The sequence below is a fragment of the Dromiciops gliroides genome, chromosome 4 (genome assembly GCF_019393635.1).
Source record: "Dromiciops gliroides isolate mDroGli1 chromosome 4, mDroGli1.pri, whole genome shotgun sequence".
Taxonomy (NCBI): Eukaryota; Metazoa; Chordata; class Mammalia; order Microbiotheria; family Microbiotheriidae; genus Dromiciops; species Dromiciops gliroides.
Window position 1 is genome coordinate 212,316,900 of NC_057864.1, and position 23,076 is coordinate 212,339,975.

A 23,076-nucleotide genomic window follows, 5' to 3' on the forward strand; every position below is an offset into this window, starting at 1 on the left:
GTATTCTTTTATATGGTTGTTAATAGTTTGAACTTTTTCTTTTGATAACATATTATTCTTTGACCACTTATCCATTGGGCAATAGTTTTTGGTCTTACATATAATTTATTAATTATTTACATATTGAGCATACCCTTATCAGAGAAATTTGAGACTAACATTTGGGGGGGCAGTCATCTGCTTCCTTTTTTATCTTTGGTGCATCATTTTTGTTTGTGCAAAAACAACAGTTTTATGAAATCAAACTTAACTATTTTGTTTTGTAATTGCTTCTGTTCCTCATTTGATTAAGAATAAATCTCCTTAACATGTACTAGCTGTGTGACCCTGGGCAAGTCACTTAACCCCAATTGCCTCACAAAAACAAAACAAAACAAAACAAAACAAAACAAAACAAGAATAAATCTCCTATCTATAACTCTAAGAGAAATATGATCTGCTTTTCTTCTTTTTTTCAAAGAACTATATTTAATGTTAAGGTCAAGTATATTCATTTAAGGGAGGTGTTGGTCTCAGCCTAATTTTTTTTTTTAAGTTATGCAATTGGGGTTAAGTGACTTGTCCAGGGTCACACAGCTAGTAAGTATTAAGTGTCTGAGGTCGGATTTGAACTCAGGTCCTCCTGACTCCAGGGCTGGTGCTCTATCCACTGCGCCACCTAGCTGCCCCTCAGCCTAATTTTTGCCAAATTACTTTCCAGTTTTCCCAAGCAGTTTATACCAAATAGGGAGTTTTTTCCTAAATAATTTATGTTTTCTATGCTTACATTTTATAGGATTTTGAACATCGGTTTATTGAATTCCATTATTTCTATTTTTCTTTTGATGAGACTGTTCCATTGCTTTACTTTTCTTTTTTTTAAACCAATACCACATGGTTTTGATGATTTTTCTAATTAGTGCAAATAATAAACTCTGTGATGTGGTTACATATATTCAAATTCACACTATTTAAGGTTATAATCATGTAAAATATAGTAATTGGTTCCAGCCCAATGGAAATAAGCAGTATGAACTTTAATAATGTAACTACTTCACAGATTCATTATTTACACTAATCAAGACCTAGCTGTATAGTTTGAGGTCTGGATGTGCTATTAATCCATTAGCCATAACTCTTTTTATCTCCCTCAATACTATGTATCTTTCATTTTCTAAATGAATTCTGCTATTATTTTATTGAGCTCTATAAAATATACTTTTGATAATTTGATTGGTATACCATGAAAAGTATAAATTTTTTTTGGTGGTATTGTCATTTTGGTTATATTGATATGCAGTCCAGCCAAGAGTGCTAAATATTTCCCTCACAATTGAATTGTTCTCTTTCTTTAAGCAGCACTTTAATTGAATCTATACAAATGTTTTGTGGGCTTTCATATTTTTATTACCAAATATTTTGTGATTTTGTATTTATTTAGGTTCTCCTCCTACTTCTCTGATTGCTCATTCAGATTCTTCTTAGCTACACCTTCAGTCATCCTTGTCCTACCTGCTATATGGAGGTATATCTGAGGTGTCAGTTCTGGTCCTTATTATTTCTCTAACTGATTTTATCAACTGCCTTAGGTTCAACTATTACTCTATGCATATGACTCCCAGATGTATATTTTCAGCCCCTTTATCTCTCTTGAACCCCAGTCCTGTCTCTCTTGATGTCCTATAGGCACCCGAAGCATATTGTATCCAAAATAGAACACATTTTTTCTAACTTCCTTGTTCTTCTTGAATCCAGTCAACTATGCTCACAGATTTAGTCATCTTCACCCCACATGCCCAATAAATTTCAAAGCCTCACTGATTCTATCATATCAAGATCCTTTGAGTCTGTACCCTTATCTTCACTCATATAGCCACTACCCTAACTCTCATGTGTGGTATTGCATAGCCTTTATTAATTAGTCTCCTTTCCTTATATCTGTTCCCCTTCCAGTTCATCTTCCATACAGCTAGCAAAGTGATATTCCTAAAACTAATCATATCATTCACCTTCTCAGTAAACTCCTATGACGAATTCTTGACTGTAGGATAAAATACAAATTTCTCTATTTGACTTTTGGTACTCTTTGTAATCTGGCTAAAGCCTTCTTTTCTGTGCTTTCTGTATATCACTGGCCTTTATGAACTCAATGTTCAGCCAATACTATATTTCTTCTCTTCTCCATCCCTGGAATAAACTTCTAATCCTAACCTACCTTCCTTCAATACTCAGTTCACATGCCACTTGTCACAGAGAGCCAATTCTAATTCTCCAGATTGTAGTGCCTCTTTCCAGGAATATCTTTGTACATATTTTATGTTTGTTTTTCTGTATACATTTTCTGTATATGTTTTAAAAACTTAAAGATGTAATATAAGCCTTCAACTCTGGATTTGTACTTTTCTAAGGATTTGTACTTCTCCTGGAAAAGAACCTCTTGCTTTAGAGGCAGTTTTGTAGCTCATGCTATAGGAACTTTCTTTTTTTCAGAAATTTCCACCACATGGCTATGTGGTTCCCTATTCTTGGTTGAAAGTATATGGGCTTGGGGCAGCTAGGTGGCACAGTGGATAGAGTGCTGGCCTTGGATTCAGGAGGACCTGAGTTCAAATCCGGCCTCAGACACTTGACACTTACTAGCTGTGTGACCCTGGGCAAGTCCCTTAACCCCAATTGCCTCACCAAAAAAAAAAAAAAAAGGAAGTATATCGGCTTGCATTACACCTTTGCTGCTGCATCTCTAGGACTATGTCTAGGCATTCATTGTCTGAGAACTCTCAGCATACCACCAATGCCCTGGTTGCTATCATCTCTTAAATATGAGGCCACCTTTTCTGGAGCTGGGGGTGTTGTGATCAGTTGGTCCCTGAGGTGGGATGTGAATGGACAGACTTCCTTTGAGTTACCAAAGTTTACTCATGTGTTTTCTGGTATTTCACTTGTGCCTGATACTCTCTGAATCTATCCAAAAAGGGAAAAGGAGTCTTAATTGTATAATTGACCCCCTTTTTATAGACCCAGCACAAAAGGACGACTACTCAATAGCCAGCCAGTTCATCTTTAATCCACAAAGCAGAAGCCAATCAAAATCACTCCAGTCACTGAGATTTAAATCTCTCATCTTGACTCAGATATAAGTGGATCTAAAAAGTACCAATTGTCATATCCTATATCCTCAATAGGGAAATTCAGTCTTGAGTCCTAAAGTTGCCTTGTAACCTTAGCTGGGAATTCCCAGCTTACTCTTCTGATTATTTAGTATCTTTCTTCCACAAACATCTGTCCTGATATAACCAGGATACACTGAAATCAGAATTGGCAATTGTTTTTGTATGAATAGTGGTGCGATTTGCTTATACTACTACATTTTTCCAGCCTTCTAGTTGGACATGTGTGGTCCAGTTTATTAGTTGAGGGAGAATGGGGGAGGTTCTGTGTGTTGGCTATCATCTTTTCTCAATTTTCATCCTTCTTGACTTACATGCTATGTTAGACACTATTGACTACCTTTTCTTCTTAGATCTTTCTGGGATTTTGTGAACTCCTTTCTCTTCATTTTCCTTCTATATGTCTGACCATTCTTTCTCTTTCTTCTTTGCTAACTTGGTACCCATATCATGTCCCCTAACTTTAGGTGTTTTCTAAGGCGCTATACAAGCTTCTCTTCTCACTGTTCTCTTGGCGACCTCAGGGTAACCAGAGGTTTATAATTATCTGCTCCTTGAAGATGACTCAGACCCATATATCCAGCTCTCTTTTTGCCCTTGAGCTTTAGTCTTGAGTCACCAGCAGTCTATTAGACATTTCAAATTGAAGGTCCTACAGACATCTCAAACCCAACTTGTTAAAAAAAAAACCGATTATTTTCTGCGCCTGTATCAAAGGCACCAACATTATTTCTGTCTCCTAGATTTTGTTTTTTTGTGGGACAGGGCAATGAGGGTTAAGTGACTTGCCCAGGGTCACACAGCTAGTAAGTGTCAAGTGTCTGAGGCCGGATTTGAGCTCGGGTCCTCCTGAATCCAGGACTGGTGCTTTATCCACTGTGCCACCTAGCTGCGCCCCCCCCCCCCAGATTTGTAAATTCAGTCTTATCAACTCCTCACTCTCACTAACCCCACATATACATTCAGTTGCCAAGTCTTCCTTTTTTTTTTTAAACCTTTACAACATCTCTTAAGTGTAACCCCTTCTTTCTACTCACATAACTACCTTTTTAGTTCAGTTTCTAATCATCACTTGTAATATTGAAACATCCTCCTAATTGGGCTACTGTCTTAAGTCTTTACCTTCTGGCCATTGTTTATACAGCTGTAAAAGTGATTTTAGGTGCAGATCTGTCATTCCACTACTCAGTTATCTTGAATATTTTCTTCTTCCCTCTAGAATAAAATATAAGCTCCTCTTTTGATCTTTTAAATTCCTTCAAAACCTGTCCCCAAATCAATGAAAAAAAAAAAAAGGTCTAGCAGTAACAGATCTCAGAATGTATTATAAAGTGATAATTATCAAAACAATCTGGTACTGGCTAAGAAATAGAGAGGTAGATCAGTGGAATGCAATAGTAAATGACTTTAGTAATCTAGTATATGATAAATCAAAGATCCAAGCTTTTGGGACAAAAAGTCATTATTTGACAAAAACTGCTGGGAAAACTGGAAAATACTATGTCAGAAACTAGGTATGGATCAACATCTCACACCATATACTAAAATAAAGTCAAAATGAGTACATGATTTACACAAAGGGTGATACCTTAAGCAAATTAAGAGAGCATGGAATAATTTATCTGTCAGATTTATGGACAGAAGAAGAATTTAGGACCAAAGAAGATATAGAGAGCAAAACAAAATGTAAAGTAGATAATTTTAGTTATGTAAAGTTAAAAAGTTTTTGCACAAACAAAACTAATGTAACTAAGATTATAAGGGAAGCAGAAAACTGGGAAAGAATTTTTGAAACAAGTATGTCTGATAAAGGCCTCATTTCTCAAATATATAGAGAACTAAATCAAATTTATTAAAATACAAGTCATTTCCTGATTGATAAATGGTCAAAGGATATGAACAGGCAGTTTTCAGACTAAGAAATCAAAGCCAGGATAGAACACTGGCCTTGGAGTCGGGAGTACCTGAGTTCAAATCCAGCCTCAGACACTTAACACTTACTAGCTGTGTGACCCTGGGCAAGTCACTTAACCCCAATTGCCTCACTAAAAAAAAAAAAAAAGAAAAGAAATCAAAGCCATCTGTAATCATATGAAAAAATGCTTTAGATTACTATTGATCAGAGAAATGCAAATTAAAACAACTCTGAGGTATCACTTCACACCTATCAGAGTGGCAAATATAACAAAAAGGAAAATATTGGATGTTGGATCGGATGTGGGAAAGCTGGAATGCTAATCCACTGTTGGTGGAGTTGTGAAAAGATCCAACCATTCTGGAGAGCAATTTGGAACTCTGCCCAAAGGGCTATAGAACTCTGCATACCTTTTGTTCCATCACTACCACTGCTAGGTTGATATCCCAAAGACATCCCCCAAAAGAGAAAAAGACCAATTTGCACAAAAATATTTATAGCAGCTCTTTTTTATGGTCAAAGGAATGTCCATCAACTGGGGAATGGCTAAACAAGCATTGGCATATGATGGGGATGGAAAATTATTGTGCTATAAGAAATGACAAGCAGTATGTTTTCAGAAAAGTATAGTGAAGTGAGCAGAATCAAGAGAACATTGTGCACAGGGACAGGAATATTGTTTGATGAAGAAGTGTGAAAGATTTAGCTATTCTCAGCAATACAATGATCCAAGACAATCCCAAAGGACTAATGATGAAGCACACTATCCACCTCCAAAGAAAGAACTGATATTGATTGAACACAGACTGAAGCATGCTATTTTTCACTTTCTTTCATTTTTTCTTTTATTGAAGTTTTTTTAATGGCCATAAATTTATTGTTCTGATGGTTTTAAGAGCAGAAAGAAAGAAAAGGATGTAAAAGGGATACAGTAATGTAGAAAAGAGGGAAATGAAATGGAATGGAATATTTTTCATCATTGGATTTTTTTTCTGTTTAGAATTTTATTTTCCAAATTACATGTAAAAACTCATTTTGACATCAATTTTTTAAAACTTTGTGTTCCAACTTCTCTTCCTCCCTCCCTTCCCCCCCGCCAAGAACTCAAGCAATTCAATATAAGTTATACATAAGTAGTCATGGAAAACATCTCCACATTAGCTAGGTTGTGAGAGAAAACAGATAAAAACAAAACCTCAGATTAAGGAATTGTAAAAAAAAAATGTGTTTCAATCTTTTTTCAGATACCATCATGTTCTTTCTCCATAGATGGATTGAAATTTTCATAAGTCCTTCAGAGTTATATTGGATAATATAACTTGCTGAAAATAACCACGTGCTTCCCAGCAGATTATCTTATACGATTGCTGTTATTTTGTATATAGTACATTTCATTCTGCTTCAGTTCATGTACGTCTTTCCAGGTTTTTCTGATAGCATCCTGTTCATCATAACTTTTATGTAGTACCCTAAACTTGACAAAGAATTTTCTTCACAATAGCCCAGAAAAGTAGGTACCATACCTTTTGCCATTATAGTCAATCATCATAACTATTTCCTTCCACCTTATTCCCTTCCTGCAGTATTTATTCTATATTCTATCTTCTTTTACCCTATTCTCCCTCAAAAGTGTTTTGCTTCTGATGGCCCCCTCCCCAGCTCTGCCCTCCTGTCTTTCACCCTTCCCTCCTTATCCTCTTCCCCTCTTACTTTTCCTGTAGGGTTAAATAGATTACTCCTCCCAATTGGGTGTGTGTGTTATTCCCTCCTTGAGCCCACTCTGATGAGGTTAAGGTCTTTGAGCTATTTCTGTGTTCTGAATTTTTCTTCTTTTCTCCCTCACCAACCCTCCCTATGAAATCAAGCAGTTCAATATAAGTCATACATGTGCAGTTATGCAGAACATTTTCACCTTCCTCGAAAGTGTTCTGCTTTTTACAGCTCCCTCCCCCAATCTGTCCTTCCCTCCTTCCCCTCTTCTTCATAGCCCCCCCCCCATCTCCTTCCCCTCCCACTTTCCCTCAGGGCAAAAATATATTACTATACACACTTGAGTATGTATGTTATTCCCTCTTTGAGTCAGTTCTGATGATAGTAAGTTTCACTCACTGCCTTATTCCTTCCCCCTCTTCCTCTCCCCTCTATAAGCTTTTTTTCTTGTTTCCCTTATGTGAGTTACCTCTCCTCAGTCCACCTTTCCCCTTCACCCTCCCCCAGTCTATTCCTCCTTCCCTTCAATCCTATTTCAAAGGCTTCATCATGGGTTAGCTAGGTGGCACAGTGGACAAAGCACCAGCCTTGGACCCAGGAGACTCAGAGCCCAAATCCACCATCTTGGCTCTGCCCCCAGAAGTGTCAAGTTTTCTTATACAAAATGACTAACATGGCAAAGTTTTACATAATTTTACATGCATAGCCCACATCTGATTGCTTACTGTCTCAGGGAATGGGGAGGGAATGGAGAGAAGGAGGGATAAAATTTGGAACTCAAAATTATACGTAAAAATGTTTATATATTTCTAACTTTACCATATATTACTTCCTCTGTCTGACTCTGAGATCAGCCAAACTAGCCTTCTCTTTGTTCCTCATACACCCTGCTCCATCTCATTTCATTGTTTTTTCATTTTTGGCTGTCAGATGCATTTCCTCTTTAATTTTGCCGCACTGAACCCCTCTCATTCTTTAAGATGTGTCTTGAGCAGCACTGTGTATATGAAGCCCTTCTGGATTTCCTCAATCGTTTGTGCCCTATCATGCTACTTAAAAAAAGACAATAACTTTGTGTTTATCTATATTCTCTCTCTCTCTCTCCATATATATATGTATATATATTTATATATTTGTATCCCCCTTTAAAATTTGAGCTGCTAATGAATAAGGATTATTTCTTATTTCTTGTATTCCTAGCACCTAGAACAACAGTATATAGGTACTTAATACTTTGTTGATAGATGGATTGAACTTTGCTATATTCCAATGTAATTTCATTTTTTTTGTACCTTTGTTTATTTTTGCGAAGCAATCAGGGTTAAATAACTAGTAGATGTCTAGTAAATGTCTAGTGTCTAAAGACCAGATTTGAACTCAGGTCCTTTTCTTGACTCCAGGTACTCCTGACTCCAGGGCTGGTGCTGTATCCACTGTGCTACATAGTTGCCCCTATTACAATGTAATTTCCAAAGATGGACTGGCTTCAGTTATCCCTTATTCTTCTGTGGAGTTTTGCATTTTTTATGTAGTCCTGAACAGGGATTTTGTATATTGTTCTTTCTATTTCATGCTAGGTGATGACAAGCTTTTGCTCTTATGTGTTGTTATTGATTAGCCTTCTGAAGTGTATGTGGTTGCAGATGGTTTTGTGTAAATATTATTTGCTGAGCTTTATGTATACTTCATTGATAACCTCAAATGTATAGATATGGCCAAAATTCAGATATGCAGCTTTGCATTTTCTGATCTCTTCTCTCTCTCTGGTGATCTATTCTCTATGTTGTTATTTTGTCAGAATTGGGGACTCCATCAGAGGTGGTATACTGCATTATCCACATCTATTAAGCCATCTATATGTACCATGTCATTTTATGATATTGTAAAATGTTTTGCCTTTCTTAATCATGAAGAGAGAGTAGTAGCTTAGTAGACTTATTTATTATCGGAACTCCATAACAGCATGATGAATTCCTTCTTTAAATAGTTGGTTACTTTCCAAGCATTTTAGCAACTCACTTTACTTATCTTGATTTTTAGCAATTTAAAATTGCTTATTTAATTGGGTTTTTTGTTTGTTTATTTAAAATAGATCAGAGGTTGGATCTATGCAAGCTTGGGCCAAATGACAATGAAACTGTTAGAGGACAGATAGTAGGTAAGTGTTGAATTTTATATTTGCATGTTTTTTTTTGAAAACAGATTGACTGGGGGGCAGCTAGATGACACAGTGGATAAAGCACCAGCCCTGGATTCAGGAGGACCTGGGTTCAAATTTGGCCTCAGACACTTGACACTTACTAGCTGAGTGAACCTGAGCAAGTCACTTAACCCTCATTGGCCCGCCAAAAAGAGAGAGAGAGAGAGAGAGAGAAGAAAAAAAAACCAGATTGGCTGAAATCATCAGTATCAAATGGCTGATTGTATAAAGTTTTGTCAACTTTGAATTTGTCTTCTTAAGGGTATTGGTATTCTATCTTTTAAGAATTTTGGCAATCCAAACCCAAAAATAACTAAGTGCCATTTAGTTATGAATAATATTTACTGACTAATGTGGTAATGTTTTACATAATCATACATGTATAACCTGTATCTGATTGCTTACTGTCTCAGGGAGTAGGGAGCAGAGGAAGGGAACAAGGGATAAAAATTAGAACCCAAAACTATAAACAAAAATTGTTATTACTTCAAAAATATTTGCAACCTATAAATAACTAATAAATACCTAGTTAAGTGAAAAACTATTGACTCTTCAAAAATATTAAATACTTGCTGTAAGAAATTTGTATAAACAACTATCTTCCGTACATTTGTCAGTTTTTAGGAAGTAGGAAAATGCTGAAATAATCACAGTATGGTAATAAAGACTTATAATAAGCATGGCGCTGTGAATCACATTGATATTATTTTCCTGAAGATTTTAATTCTTAAATTAGTCTTAGCTCTGCAGTAGAAAACCACTTTAACTATTTAACTCGACATTGTATACTATTTCTTTTTTGTTTTTGTTTTTAGACAGTCCATGCCAGCTAGAAATATTAAAATGCAGAACTTGATTATGATTAAGGTCATAGTGGTATGGATCAAAGAAGTGGCTTCTTTCCACAACCACTCATCTACATTTTCATTCTTCTTCCTAGTAAAAGAAAATAGAGTGGAAATTGTTATATATAAGCCACTTGGTATTGAATTACAGTAGATTTAAAAAGTAGGTTAATTCTTAAAGGGAATAGAGAAGAGGAATGTCTTTTTCTATTTTATGTCTAAATGAGCATCTTTGTGAATTGACTCTTTGAAATTTGATATATAATTATTTTTAAATTAAAAAATTAGTATGCTCTAGCAAGTCTCAAAACCATGAGACTTTGAGTGTACTTAAAAAGAAACACAAAAAAAGCTTCATGTTTTATTGATGCTTTTGGTTTTTATACTATGGTAATTTCCTCTATCCATTCTTCTGTATAGAACCCTCCTTTATGCCAAAGAGACATAGATAAGCAAAACAGGCTGAAATAGCAACTATATGTTGCAGCTGTATGTATGTGCAATATTCTATACTCATATTTCCTATCTCTCTCCTGAGGTAAGGGTAGAGTGTTTCCATTATCTATATTTTTGGACCAATGTTGCATTTAATCTATATTCCTTTTAATGTTGTTTTTAAATGGTTATTGTGTATATTGTTCTCCTGGTTGCTTTTTTTCCTTATGCTTACTTTAAAGGAAAGTTTATTGGAACATCATTGTAATGAACATTGTCACTGTTTCTTGTAGATATGTGTTGGCTGAAGAATTTTAATTAGCCAAAAAGTTTTAGTTAATGAACCTTATTATAAGACAGTCTTAATTTATTATACGGATTCATAGCTTGGTTCAAGAAAAAAAAAAACAAAACATTGTAGTCACATTTTGGTGTGGGTACTATCCAAGGATGATCTATGTATTATAACCCATCTAGTAAGATGAACTACAGGCCCAGATCCCAACCCAAAGAAGAAACTTTTATCCCATAAATGACTGAAACTTGGTAGAATGAGGCTCATGACTGGAATATGGTTCTGGAAGGACAAAGAATATTCAAAAAAGCTGGGGTAGGCAAAGGCCAGAGCAGCGGGGGCTGGAGTAAGATAAATATGCATAGGGGCAAAACATGTTGAAGAACAATTAAATGGAGATTGATAGAGGCAGAAAAAGAAGTGAGATTTTCATTGGGATATGCTTCATATAAGGATTCTGGCAAACAGATAAGTCTGGTATGGAGGCCTGAAATACAACTTCATTTTAGAATTTATGATAAAGAAGGAGAGGAAATGTAAGTATAGTCTGACATGTCTGTATTGAGAAAGGGCAGATTTTAAAGTGTTCAGAGAAAGACTAGGTAGAATCGCATGGATTAAAATTCTACCAGAGAAGTTAACACAGGATGGCCAAGAAGCTCTCAAGAATGATATTCTAAAGATAAAAAGGGAATTCTGATAGGTTACAAAAGTAGAATTCTACCAAGAAATTGTTTTGGTGAACTCACAAACCAGTTTAACTTAGTTTTCAAAGATATATCCAGAAAATAAGAAAAAGGCAGATAATTGAGGACTAATATGAAAGTAGTCACAAATAAGGTCAGGGTTGCTAATGTTCATCTGAGGCTAAAAAGGAAAGCTAATAATATCAAAAAGAATTCTTATTTTTAAAATTATATTGAGAAAAAAGGAGAACCAGGGACAGGGTTTGGAAAACCACTACTAAAGGTGAATGGAGGATGATATTAGATTATGGAAAGAAGGCAAAGCTGCTCAGCTTTTATTTTACTTCTGCTTTATTTGTCAAAGAGGGTGAAATAGGAAGGAAAGAACAAAAGCAGGGAGATAGCCAGAGAATACCTTGTAATTAGTTGCCCTTGATGAATTAGTTACCAACTCCTGATAGAGTATATTCTTGACTACTGAAAGAATTAGTAGCTATGATTGCTGATCCACCATTGTTGGTGATCTTTAAAATATCATGGTAATAGGAGAGTTACTGCAAGATTGGAGAAGGGCAAATATCCTGATTTTCCAGAGATGAAGAGAATAGATTCTATAGACTTTAGATTAGTGAGCTTGAATTCAGTTCTGGACAAAATTCTTAATTTATTATTAAAAGGAAGATAGTTACTGAATAGCCCCTCCACAAAGTCCTTTTAGAATGTCTCAAGGTGATGTGGAAGTGACCCTGGATTCTTAAACAATATTCAGGTGGAGCAAAAGCTCTGGCAGGTTCTTCCATCTTGGAAAGGTTTTGAGTATGGTGCTGGCAAAAAGATGGCACCTATTTTCTGAGGACCAACTTAGCTAAATAATGGAGAGGCTTATAAGAAAAATACAAAATACCTTTCAGTCTTGTGGCCTCTTTCTGCTTCTACAGAATACCAGGAAAGGGGGCATTGGGTGCTAAGGATGGTAGTTTTCAAGTCATTTATAAATGGTACTCTAAATGTATTGATTCAGTGATCAATAAATATGTATTGAGAAGAACTGAATTAAATCAATCTTGACATTTATAAATCTAAAAATGAAACCAGAAGGTACTTATAACTTGTATCTGGTTGCTTGAAGTATTTTTTTTCTTTGACTTGGAAGCCCTGGAATTTGGCCAAGACATTCTTTGGAATTTTTATTCTGGAATATTTTATTTCAAGAGGTGACCAGTGGAGTTTTTCTAATTTGACTTTGCTCTTTAGTTCTCATAGATCTGGGCACTTTTTTTTTTTAAATAATAGGAAAATAAACATAGAAGCTGTATTTTATTCAGGGGGAAAAACTGTGCTTCAAAAAGAACATTACAAAAATCTGCACCCCCCCCCCCCAAGGAATAAAGGGAGGAATAGGAATATATTTTTTTCTCTATTTAGAATTTTATTTTCCAAATTATATGTAAAAACAAATTTTGACATCAATTTTAAAAAACTTTGTGTTCCAACTTCTCTTCCTCCTCCCTTCCCACCCCTCACCCCTAAGAACTCAAGCAGTTCAATATAAGTTATACGTGAGTAGTCATAAAAAAATTAGCTAGATTGTGAGAGAAAACAGATAAAAACAAAACTTCAGATTCAGGAACTGTCCAAAAAATATGCTTCAGTCTGTTTTCAGATACCATCAGTTCTTTCTCTGTAAATGGATTGCAATTTTCATAAATCCTTCAGAGTTATATTGGATCATTGCATTGCTGAAAATAACCACGTGCTTCCTAGCACATCATCTTTTTTTTTTTTTTAAAATAAAAATATAATTTAAGTACTTTCTTCAGGAAGCTGCAGAACGACTACTTAGAGCCTGTAAAGTCAATTCTATATATCCTCTGTGCTTCTGTTTTTGCAAAGACCTTAATTAAGTCTAATCTTTCAGCTTCTTGTTCTTTAGCCTCCTAGCAGATCATCTTACATTATTGCTGTTATTTTGTATCTGGGCACTTTTAACTTGTGATTTCTTGAAATATGGTATCCAGTCTTTGGTTGTTCATGGTTTTCAGGGAGTCTGTTGATTCTTAAATGATTTCTCCTTGACTTATTTTCTAGGTCAGTTGTTAGAGGTAGCTATATTCTTTTTTTTTTTTTCCCCTGGGCAATTGGGGTTAAGTGACTTGCCCAGGGTCACACAGCTAGTAAGTGTCAAGTGTCTGAGGCCAGATTTGAACTCAGGTCCTCCTGAATCCAGGGCTGGTGCTCTATCTACTGCACCATCTAGCTGCCCCTATTCTTTCTTTTTAAAATAATTTTTAATTTATATTTTTTGTATTTCATATCACTATTCCATGTTTCTTCCTCTCCCCAGTATATTATTTCTCTAAACAATTTGGTATATTCTCTTGCCTCATATCTCTATTCTCAGTTCCTGATTTGGGACTTTTTGCCCACATGAGGCACTCCCACCCTCCTTACTGAAGTAGGGTTGAATTTATTTGGGCCTTACCTCAATTTCCTACATTCTTGATTCTGACTTCTACTTCCCTTGGTGTCTGTATAATCCCAGAGGTTTCAGATTCCCTGGGTTATCTGTGTTTAAAATACCCACTAACTCTAATCCTGAGGCCCTCTGGGGTTTTTGGAGTATCTCTGGTCAGTGTTGCAAATTTTCAGTGCCCTTGGGGTCTTTTTGGTGAGAGTACAGAGTCTTATCGCCTCCTATAGATTCCTAATGGGAGCACTTCAGTCTTTGTACCCCTGGATATAGAATTCTGTAGATTTTACATGCCTTTGATCAACCAACACCTGCAGGCTATGGGCTTGTTTAGTGTACTGGCTCTGGATTTTGTGGCAAGATCCATTTCCCAGCACTCAGAACCTACTTGCTGTCTTTTTTTGTACAGTCCTTGGCTGTATGGAGACACTAGTATAGGGTTTTTAAAAAAAAAAATTATCATTGATTATTATTCATTCTGGTACTCTTTAGGATTTTTGCTAGATCACACGTATGAGAGTTGGCCTTCTCTGTGTCTCTTAATGTGTCTATTTTAATTATGTCTTTTCCTCTTTTTTTTTTTTTTTTTTTTGGTGAGGCAATTAGGGTTAAGTGACTTACCCAGTGTTACACAGCTAGTAAGTGTCAAGTGTCTGAGGCCGGATTTGAACTCAGGTCCTCCTGAATCCAGGGCCGGTGCTTTATCCACTGCTCTACCTAACTGCCCCTGTTATTCCTTTTCAAGTACAATTATACTCTGGTTTTGTCAACCTGTTAACAATTGTCATCTGCTATTTTAATAGTAAGCCTCCAATCCAGAGACCGAATAGGCACGGGAGGCCAAGTGGACTGCAGTCGTTTATTTGATAATGATTTGCCAGATGGGTAAGCTCACATTTTTGAAAGCACTAAGAAGAATCTAGTATAACATGTATGTTAAGTTAATTTTGTCTCTAAAAGAATGAAATTTAAATCATGGATGATTTTCAACAAGTTATCTTAATCAGTTTCAGCTCATGGGTTTCCTTTTTCTGTGGCCATCCCAATGTTTGGAACATTACTAAAATGTAAAATAGACAATAATCGGGCATACATTTAGGTTTGCATTTAATGGATTTTGGCCCTGTGAAGTCTCACTTAAGAATATGACAAACAGCCGTTTAAAAATATGGTATTTAAAGGAAAAATATACTTAAAATAGATTTATATAAGGTAATACAAAGAAAACATGTTCAATTTGAAAGTAGTGAAAACTGGAGTTTGCTATATGATGTAGAGACTTACATATTCCTTTCATGTTTTGCTACCATTTTGCTAAATTGATGTTTTGATCAACTTGCTAAATTAGATCATCGTCACATAACAATTCTAATTTTACATCTAGGGTACGGTAATTGTTTTTTGGATTCTTTTGATATATGTACTATCACTGGCATTCTCTCTGTATGTGAATTACTTTTTCATCAGCATACCTGCTAAACATTATTTAAATTTTGGTTCTAGTACCTTTGCAAGAAGTCAGTTAAGGATTAAAATACTCAGTTTTCCTTGAGAGAGAATAGTAAGCTCATTCTACTGAATGCTTGTAACTATAGCCAATCGGCATACCTTCATAGACTTACAGGATGTTAAAACTGAAAGAGACCTCAGAGATCATCTGAGTTGACATGTGACAAGTTTAATAAGTGGTGAAAACACCAAGGACAAAAATGCTGACTATTTTATTACTATTAAGAATTGAAGTAGTGGAATAGAAAAAGCCATTTTTAGTCATAAAGACCCACGTTCAAATGCTTACTTTGATACTTACTGACTTTGTGACCTTAGGGAAATCATTTAACCTTTCACTGCACCATGAAACTCTATAATACTATAAATTACAGGAGTTTCCTCATCTAAGTGAAATCATAAATCTGTTCCTATCCCAAGCATTGAAGTGATAGACTCAGATTCTTAAAAGTGGATATCTTCCTGACTTTGCTGCTGTACTGGAAATGTTGTAGTAGTTCTTGGAAATATTAATTGTCTTATTTCTTACTTTGTGAATTTTAGCTGGGAGGAACGGAGAACTGCCTCTGGAAGGATACAGTATTTAAATCATATTACACGAACTACTCAGTGGGAACGGCCAACTCGGTAATTATTTTGGAAATATGTATTAGTCTCTAAGGCTTGTTTCCTCTTCACCCCTTGACATTTATCATTAAGCTTTTACATTTTCCATGTCAACTCATTAAACTTCCTTTCCTACGAGGATCTATCATAAAAAATAGTATTACATAATAACTGAGGAAAATTATTATCAGGAAAGTTGCAAAACAGAATGAAACGCAAAAGACAGTGATTTTAAAAAATAGTCTATAGTATTTGAAGATCAAAATTATTTGTTTACTGACTTCTATTTAATATCATAAACATGAACTATTGTCCTTTTTAAAAAATGTATTTTTTGGGGCAGCTAGGTGGCACAGTAGATAAAGCACCATTCCTTGATTCAGGGGGACCTGAGTTCAAATCTGGCCTCAGGCACTTGACACTTACTAGCTGTGTGACCCTGGGCAAGTCACTTAACCCTCATTGCTCTGCCCCCCCCATATAATATATATCTCTTTCTCTATATATATTTATATATTGTAACTTTTTATATCATCAATATTTCCCCCAGTATTCTTTCCGCATTCTCTGCAGAGAACCATCTCACATAACAAATAATATTTTTAAAAGAAAAACACTAACTACTAAAAAGAAGATTTTAAAACTCCCAGCAAAACAGATTAATACACAGAAAAAGTATGAAAATATGTATACTATACCATACTTGTGGCTCTCCCACCTTTGCAAAGGAGAAGAGGTGTCCTATGTTTCTTCTTTGGAGACATACTTGTTTATTATGGTTTTGCAGCATTCACTTTTGTTTTATGGTTTTTCTTTCCATTTCCATTTTTATTGTTATTGGCTATGTTGTTCTCTTGTCTCTATTTCCTCAACATCAGGTCATGTAAATCTTTTTGTGCTTCTCTGTATTCATCACATTTGTCATTTATTACAGCACAGTAATATTCCATTATACTTATGTACCATAATTTGTATAGCCATTCCTCAAATGATGACCATTTTACTTGGTTTGCAGTTCTTTGCTACCACAAAAAAAATATTGTAAATATTTTGGTGAATGTAGGGACTTTATTCTTATCAGTGGCTTCCTGGGCTTCATAGTGTAGTCTCTGAGTCAAAGGGTATGGATATTTTAGTCAGTAAAATTCCAAATTATTTACACTCATGTCTACCCACAGTATTGTGTCTACTATCTTCCCTCAAATCCTCCAACCTTGACTAACTCTCTTCTTTTGCCTTTTTTGCCAGTTTTCTGGATTTGAAGTGAAAATTCTGGGTTGCTTTGATTTTTATTTCTTGAATTATTAGTAATTTGGAGCATGCGTTTACTTGGTTGTTGGTAGTTTGAAATTTTTCATTTGAGCACTGTTTGTTTATATCCTTTTCTCACTTCTTTATTGGTGAATGTTTTTGGCCTTATACTTTGTGTGTGTGTGTGTGTGTGTGTGTGTGTGTGTGTGTGTGTGTGTGTGTGTGTGTGTGTGTACCTGGATGGAGAGATAGGGATATTTGTCTATACAGTTCCATATCTATCTGGCTGGCTGGCTGGCTGTCTATCCATCCTCTTTTACATGCATTTGCTGTCTTTAGGTTTCAAATTTAATCTTTTTTTAAGAAAGAATACAAATCATTATAATCGGTATCAATCATTTTTATTTTCTAAATATTGTCCAATTGTTACCACGGTAAAATCTTAGCTAAAGATTCTTGTAGAAGTTTTTTTTTTTTTTTCTACCTAAGACTTTTCTTTTTCATGATTTTTTAATAGGCCAGCATGTGAATATTCCAGTCCTGGCAGGCCTCTTAGCTGCTTTGTGGATGAGAACACTCCAATTACTGGAACAAATGGAGCAACATGTGGACAGTCATCAGATCCTAGACTGGCAGAGAGGAAAGTCAGATCACAAAGACACAGAAATTACATGAGCAGGACACACTTACATACTCCTCCTGACCTACCTGAAGGCTATGGTAGGAACTTTTGCAGTGTGAAGGTTGGGAGGGTCAGAAAGAAGAAAGGGAGGTATAGTTCAGTAATTTTTAGAAGACCATTAATCAGAGTGGAAGTATTTTTGCTTAAAAATTCAGATAATTGTGATATCACCTAATTTTAAGTTTTACATGGGTAAAGGACTAGATGGCATCTTTAGTGTAGTTATGTTGGCCTGAAAGAATATTTTCATTCAAACAGGAACATTTTCTTTTTTCTGATATTTTTTCTAAGTTGGTAATAACAAATAGTCTGTCATCTTTTTCATCTGGGGAAAAATTGCTGGATTGTAGCCACCTGTTGAAATAAACAAATAAGGTTACTTATGTAACATCTTTTGGAAGATATTCCCTTTCCTCTTTTCTCTTCAGTTTTTAATAAGGATTTTTACTTCATAGAATATTATAGAGGAGTGCTGTTGGTATATGCTATAATTGAAAATCATGGTCATGAGTATTGAAGCAATTTGAGTTATTTTTATATTTAAAATTTTCTGAAATATATTTTTAGGAGTAGTTTCTTAGGGACATCTCTAATTAAAATATTTACTAGCTAATAGTCATCCAGTATCTTGTTAAAGTTAATCCTGGTGTTGAAATTTTAGCGTTTTATAAGAGTTTGTTAACAAGATTAGAAGACCCTCAAGCAAAAGCCAGTTTATCAATAATCCAATTCTTTCTTTTATAAAAATAATTGTTTAAGCTATTATTATTAATGTAAGACAAATACTCTATTTTTTTGGTCTGGCAAAAGACAGATTAACTTTGTTTTTTGTTTTTGGTGAGGCAATTGGGGTTAAGTGACTTGCCCAGGGTCATACAGCTAGTAAGTGTCAAGTGTCTGAGGTCAGATTTGAACTCAGGTCCTCCTGAATCCAGGGCCAGTGCTCTATCCACTGTGCCACCTAGCTGCCCCGGATTAACTTTGACAGTATTGATTTTTGTTATATTATAATCCATTACTGACCCTAAAGTCAGCTGTATGCATTATACTTTTTGGTACTTTAAATACAGACAAAAGTGAAACAGGGATGGCTGGAGGAGGCGGGGTATGTAAGTAAATGTCAGTTCAGAAATCCATACAAAGTAATGATGAGGACAAAGGTAGTGCCAACTCTAGGGATGATGAAAGCACTTGTGTAACAGGTTCATGGGATCATAGCTTTAGAGCTGAAAGGGATCTTGGTATCCTTAAAGTACATTGATTTCACAGATGAGCATTTAAGTGATTTAACAAGGATAACACAATCAGTGTGTATCTTAATCTGAATTTGAACCCACATCTTCTTTATCTTCCTGCCTCTCAGTCTAGTACTCTAGAATATCACAGACATTCATAGTTAGAATTACAAAAACACTTCCCCACCTCCCACCCCCAACATAAATGGGTTATTTATCTCTAATTTTGGACTACTTGTGCTATTATTTTTTTATCTAGGAATAATTTCAAATCATGTGTATTGATCAAACATAATTCCTTCAAAAATATAATTTGTTTTCTAGTCATTAAGTAAAGATACCTTTTAAGTGATAAAGATCCGGTCTACAAACATCTATTCCGTGTATCTTTTAGTATAAGTGGGCATTTTTTATTCTCACCCACTTGACAGTACCTTCCATACTCTTCCGTAGACTTCAAGTAAGTTGTGCCAGGTCAGGTCTGCCACCTGGCGGTTAATAAAAGAAATTGCCCTATCTACTGTCTTGCTTCCTTGCTTTCCTTTAAGGATTGTGCTCAGGCCATTTTGCCTTCTTTTTTTGCCTTTCTTTGCTTCCACCCTAAGGGACTTTCCCACATATATGCAAACATTGTTTCTTAGCCCTTTTTTTGGTTCTCCTTCTAATTCTTGTAAAATTTTGCTTTTATCCTGTCCCTGCATTATGTGAGCCAAAAACAACCCTAATCATTCCCAAGTATTGATACTACTATACCTCTGTCAAGTAAAAGGAAAGACATGAATGAATTGCTTAGTAAAATAAAAACTTAAAGCATTGATACTAGAAATCTCTAGAAACAGTGCTCCAATACTTTTCCAATCAATCTCTTATCTTAAAGCACTAGTAATTAAGTAAAAGTACTTTTTTAGTTAATTTTAGGAATTTTCTTTTGTTTTCTTCTTCAATCAACAATATTTAATTAAGAGTATTTTATAAAAATTCATTGCAAAAGTGTTGTATTTATTTCTTTTGTAGGCTTTTTGAGGGTTAACTTGGGAATTTAAGCACATTATAAAACATTTTTATATAGAATAATGTTTTCTTCCAAATCACTTTTTGTAACAAACCATTTATTATTTGAAAACTTCTTGTATTTGTTTAATATCTTATTAGTATCTAAAGATATGTTTTTAATGTCTGCCTTATGGTTTTTGTTTTATTATTGGTATTTCTTGATTTGTAGAGCAGAGAACAACACAGCAAGGTCAAGTCTATTTTCTACATACTCAGACTGGTGTGAGCACATGGCATGATCCAAGAGTACCCAGGTCAGAAAATAATTGAAATATTTGTTATTCCATTTTACTTAGGACTCTCTTGAAGTTGCTATTTAATCTATAGTCTTTTACTTGTTAAAAAAATTTTAGTGGTACTTTTTGTTTTTATCACTGTTACATCAGAATTACTTTATATTCTGAATATATTATGCTACCTTGCCCATCAAAGCATCCCTTATAACATAGAATTAAAAAAAAAGAGAAAAAACAGCAGTTCAGCAATACCAACTATCAGTCACAACTTTCCATTTTGTCTTTGTTTTTTTCCTCCTCCTATGTTTTATGTAGTCGCTGTGTTTACTGTTTTTTTTTTGTCTTGGAATATTTCTCTCAACATCAGTTCATATAAGTTCCCATTCCTCTCAGAGTGCTTTATATTACTCTTTTCTTATTGTGTGGTAATATTCTGTTACATTTATGAAAGAAAAATTTGTTTAACCAATCCTCAGTTGAGGGATATTTACTTTGTTTCTAGTTCTTGGCTGCAACAATAATTACTATTATGAATATTTCCTCATACATATATATGTGTATATGTGTGTGTGTGTGTGTGTGTGTATATGTATATATATATACACATACATATATAGATAGATAGAGACATATATAGAGGTCTATATATGTCTATATATATACATATAGGTCTATATATACATATATATAGGATTTTTAAAATTTCTTTGTGAATTTTCTAGATGGAAGGTAAACTTTTGAAATTGTTTTGATTTGCATTCGTATTATTACTTGTGATTTGGGAAAATATTTTGAAGATTTGCTAATAGGTTACATGCAGTTCTTTTGAGAATTTTTTCTATCATTTAGCCACTTGTAATCAGAATGGCTCTTGGTCTTACATATTTGTGTCAAGTCCTCAGAGTGAAATAATTTATATTTTTAGAGAAAGAAAAAGCCCTGTTATTAGGGTGGGAGTTTTGTTTGATTTAGCTATCTTGTGTATATTCAATCTACCAACAATCCCACTAATTTGTGATATTGGAGTTTTTAAATTTGAAGAGAAATTTAGAGATGATTTCTTAATGCTTTAAATGCTGAAAGACAAAAGAGTTCTGTTTCTTCCTCCTGAATGTTTAAAATAAATAAAAACAAAAAAAAGAACAAGAAAAAGATCTGACATAAAATTGAAACAAAATTTAATCTGTAGCTATGTAAACTAGTATTTGATGATGAAAAATGAAAAATAAGCAACAGAAATTATATTGACCCTGATTATAATATTTTTGGGGGCGGGGCAATGCAGGTTAAGTGACTTGCCCAGGGTCACACAGCTAGTAAGTGTCAAGTGTCTGAAGTCAAATTTGAACTCAGGTCCTCCTGAATCCAGGGCCAGTGCTTTATCCACTGCACCACTTAGCTGCCCCTGATTATAATTTTTTTTTTGTAGGGCAATGAGGGTTAAGTGACTTGCCCAAGGTCACACAGCTAGTAAGTGTCAAGTGTCTGAGGCTGTATTTGAACTCAGGTCCTCCTGAATCCAAGGCCAGTGCTTTATCCACTGTGCCACCTAGCCGCCCCCCTATAATATTTTTATACAGAGATTAACCAATATAAATTAGTTGGATACAATAAGAGGACCTCCCCGCCAATGTACCCGAGTCAACAAATTTTTTGAGTTATTCACCAAGCAAAGAGATGTTGGCTAAAATTAACACCAGTTTAGAATATAAACTTGTTTATCTAGCAAGTTAATGAATGCCCATGGTCTCTAAGTATGAAAATGGAAAGTGAACAACAAACAGAAAAAAAGTAGAAAACCTATACAAAGATTATTAAACATATTATAAGTTTTTCACTATCAAGAACAGTAGTGCTCTTTCATTTAGACCCAGAATATCATAGTCTCCCATGTGTTTATGGGGAAGGTAGAAAGTATATTAAAAAGAACAAAGATGGCAGGGGACCAGGTAGATTTGACCAAGTGCTGAGATGACATTCATGGTTGAGGTATCCCAATTAAGAAAATGTTAAGAGATTGACATGTAGGGTAGCCAAAAATGAGGAAAATACCAAAGAGGCTAGAAAAACATTCAGACCTATAAATAAGGAGCTTATATTTTAATGGAGGAGACAGAAAAGTAAGCCAGATTAAATAAGCCACATATAAAAGACTGAGGAGTCGATGGAAGGTGAGAAAATGGAAGCAACAAGTGTTCATAGTATATTCTAGGTTTTTGATTGAGAAAAAGGAGAGATTTAAGGTAGCTTGATAAGATAGCTTGAGGTAATTATAGGGCTTAAGTATTGGGGACACTTGGATATGTTTGAAAGGTAGGAAGGAGAGGGTGAAGATTAGAGATAATGAGGAAATAATTGAGGTTGCTTTTTGCTGGAGAAGATAGGAGATGAGATCAAAGGCACATGTTGACAGGTTGGAGTTGGCAAGAAGTGCCACCTCATTGTCAGAGACTGGAAGAAAGGAAGAGGAAGTGGAGGGTGATTGATGTAAAGGGTTTTAAAATGAAGAAAAGGGGAGAAGAGGGACCTTTTCTTGAATAACCTCAGTTTTCTCACTAAAATAAGATGTGGTTATTCAGCTGAGAGGGGCAGTATAGAAGTCAGTGTGGTAGTTCTAAGGAAGAAATAAGTCTTGGAGTATTTCTGTGTGGAATAAGATAGTGAATCAGGAAGAAAAGAGCCCAGAAAGTTCCATAACATGGTAAATTTGAGATATTGCCAGGACATCTAGTTTGAAATGTCTAATAGGCAATCGGTGATGCAGTATCGAAGCTAGCAGGTAAAACTGTGGGATGAGTCATC

At 35.0% G+C, this 23,076-nt stretch overlaps 1 protein-coding gene across 1 annotated transcript in view; it reads left to right on the forward strand.

The window, feature by feature from the left end:
* The window catches only part of SMURF2 (SMAD specific E3 ubiquitin protein ligase 2), a 145,691-nt gene that overhangs the window by 85,127 nt on the left and 37,488 nt on the right, over window positions 1–23,076 (forward strand). The window contains exons 5-9 of the mRNA XM_044005578.1: window positions 8,864–8,929; window positions 14,506–14,587; window positions 15,755–15,838; window positions 17,586–17,788; window positions 20,208–20,292. Coding sequence (XP_043861513.1) covers window positions 8,864–8,929; window positions 14,506–14,587; window positions 15,755–15,838; window positions 17,586–17,788; window positions 20,208–20,292 — 520 coding nt within the window. The remainder of the gene's footprint in view (window positions 1–8,863; window positions 8,930–14,505; window positions 14,588–15,754; window positions 15,839–17,585; window positions 17,789–20,207; window positions 20,293–23,076) is intronic.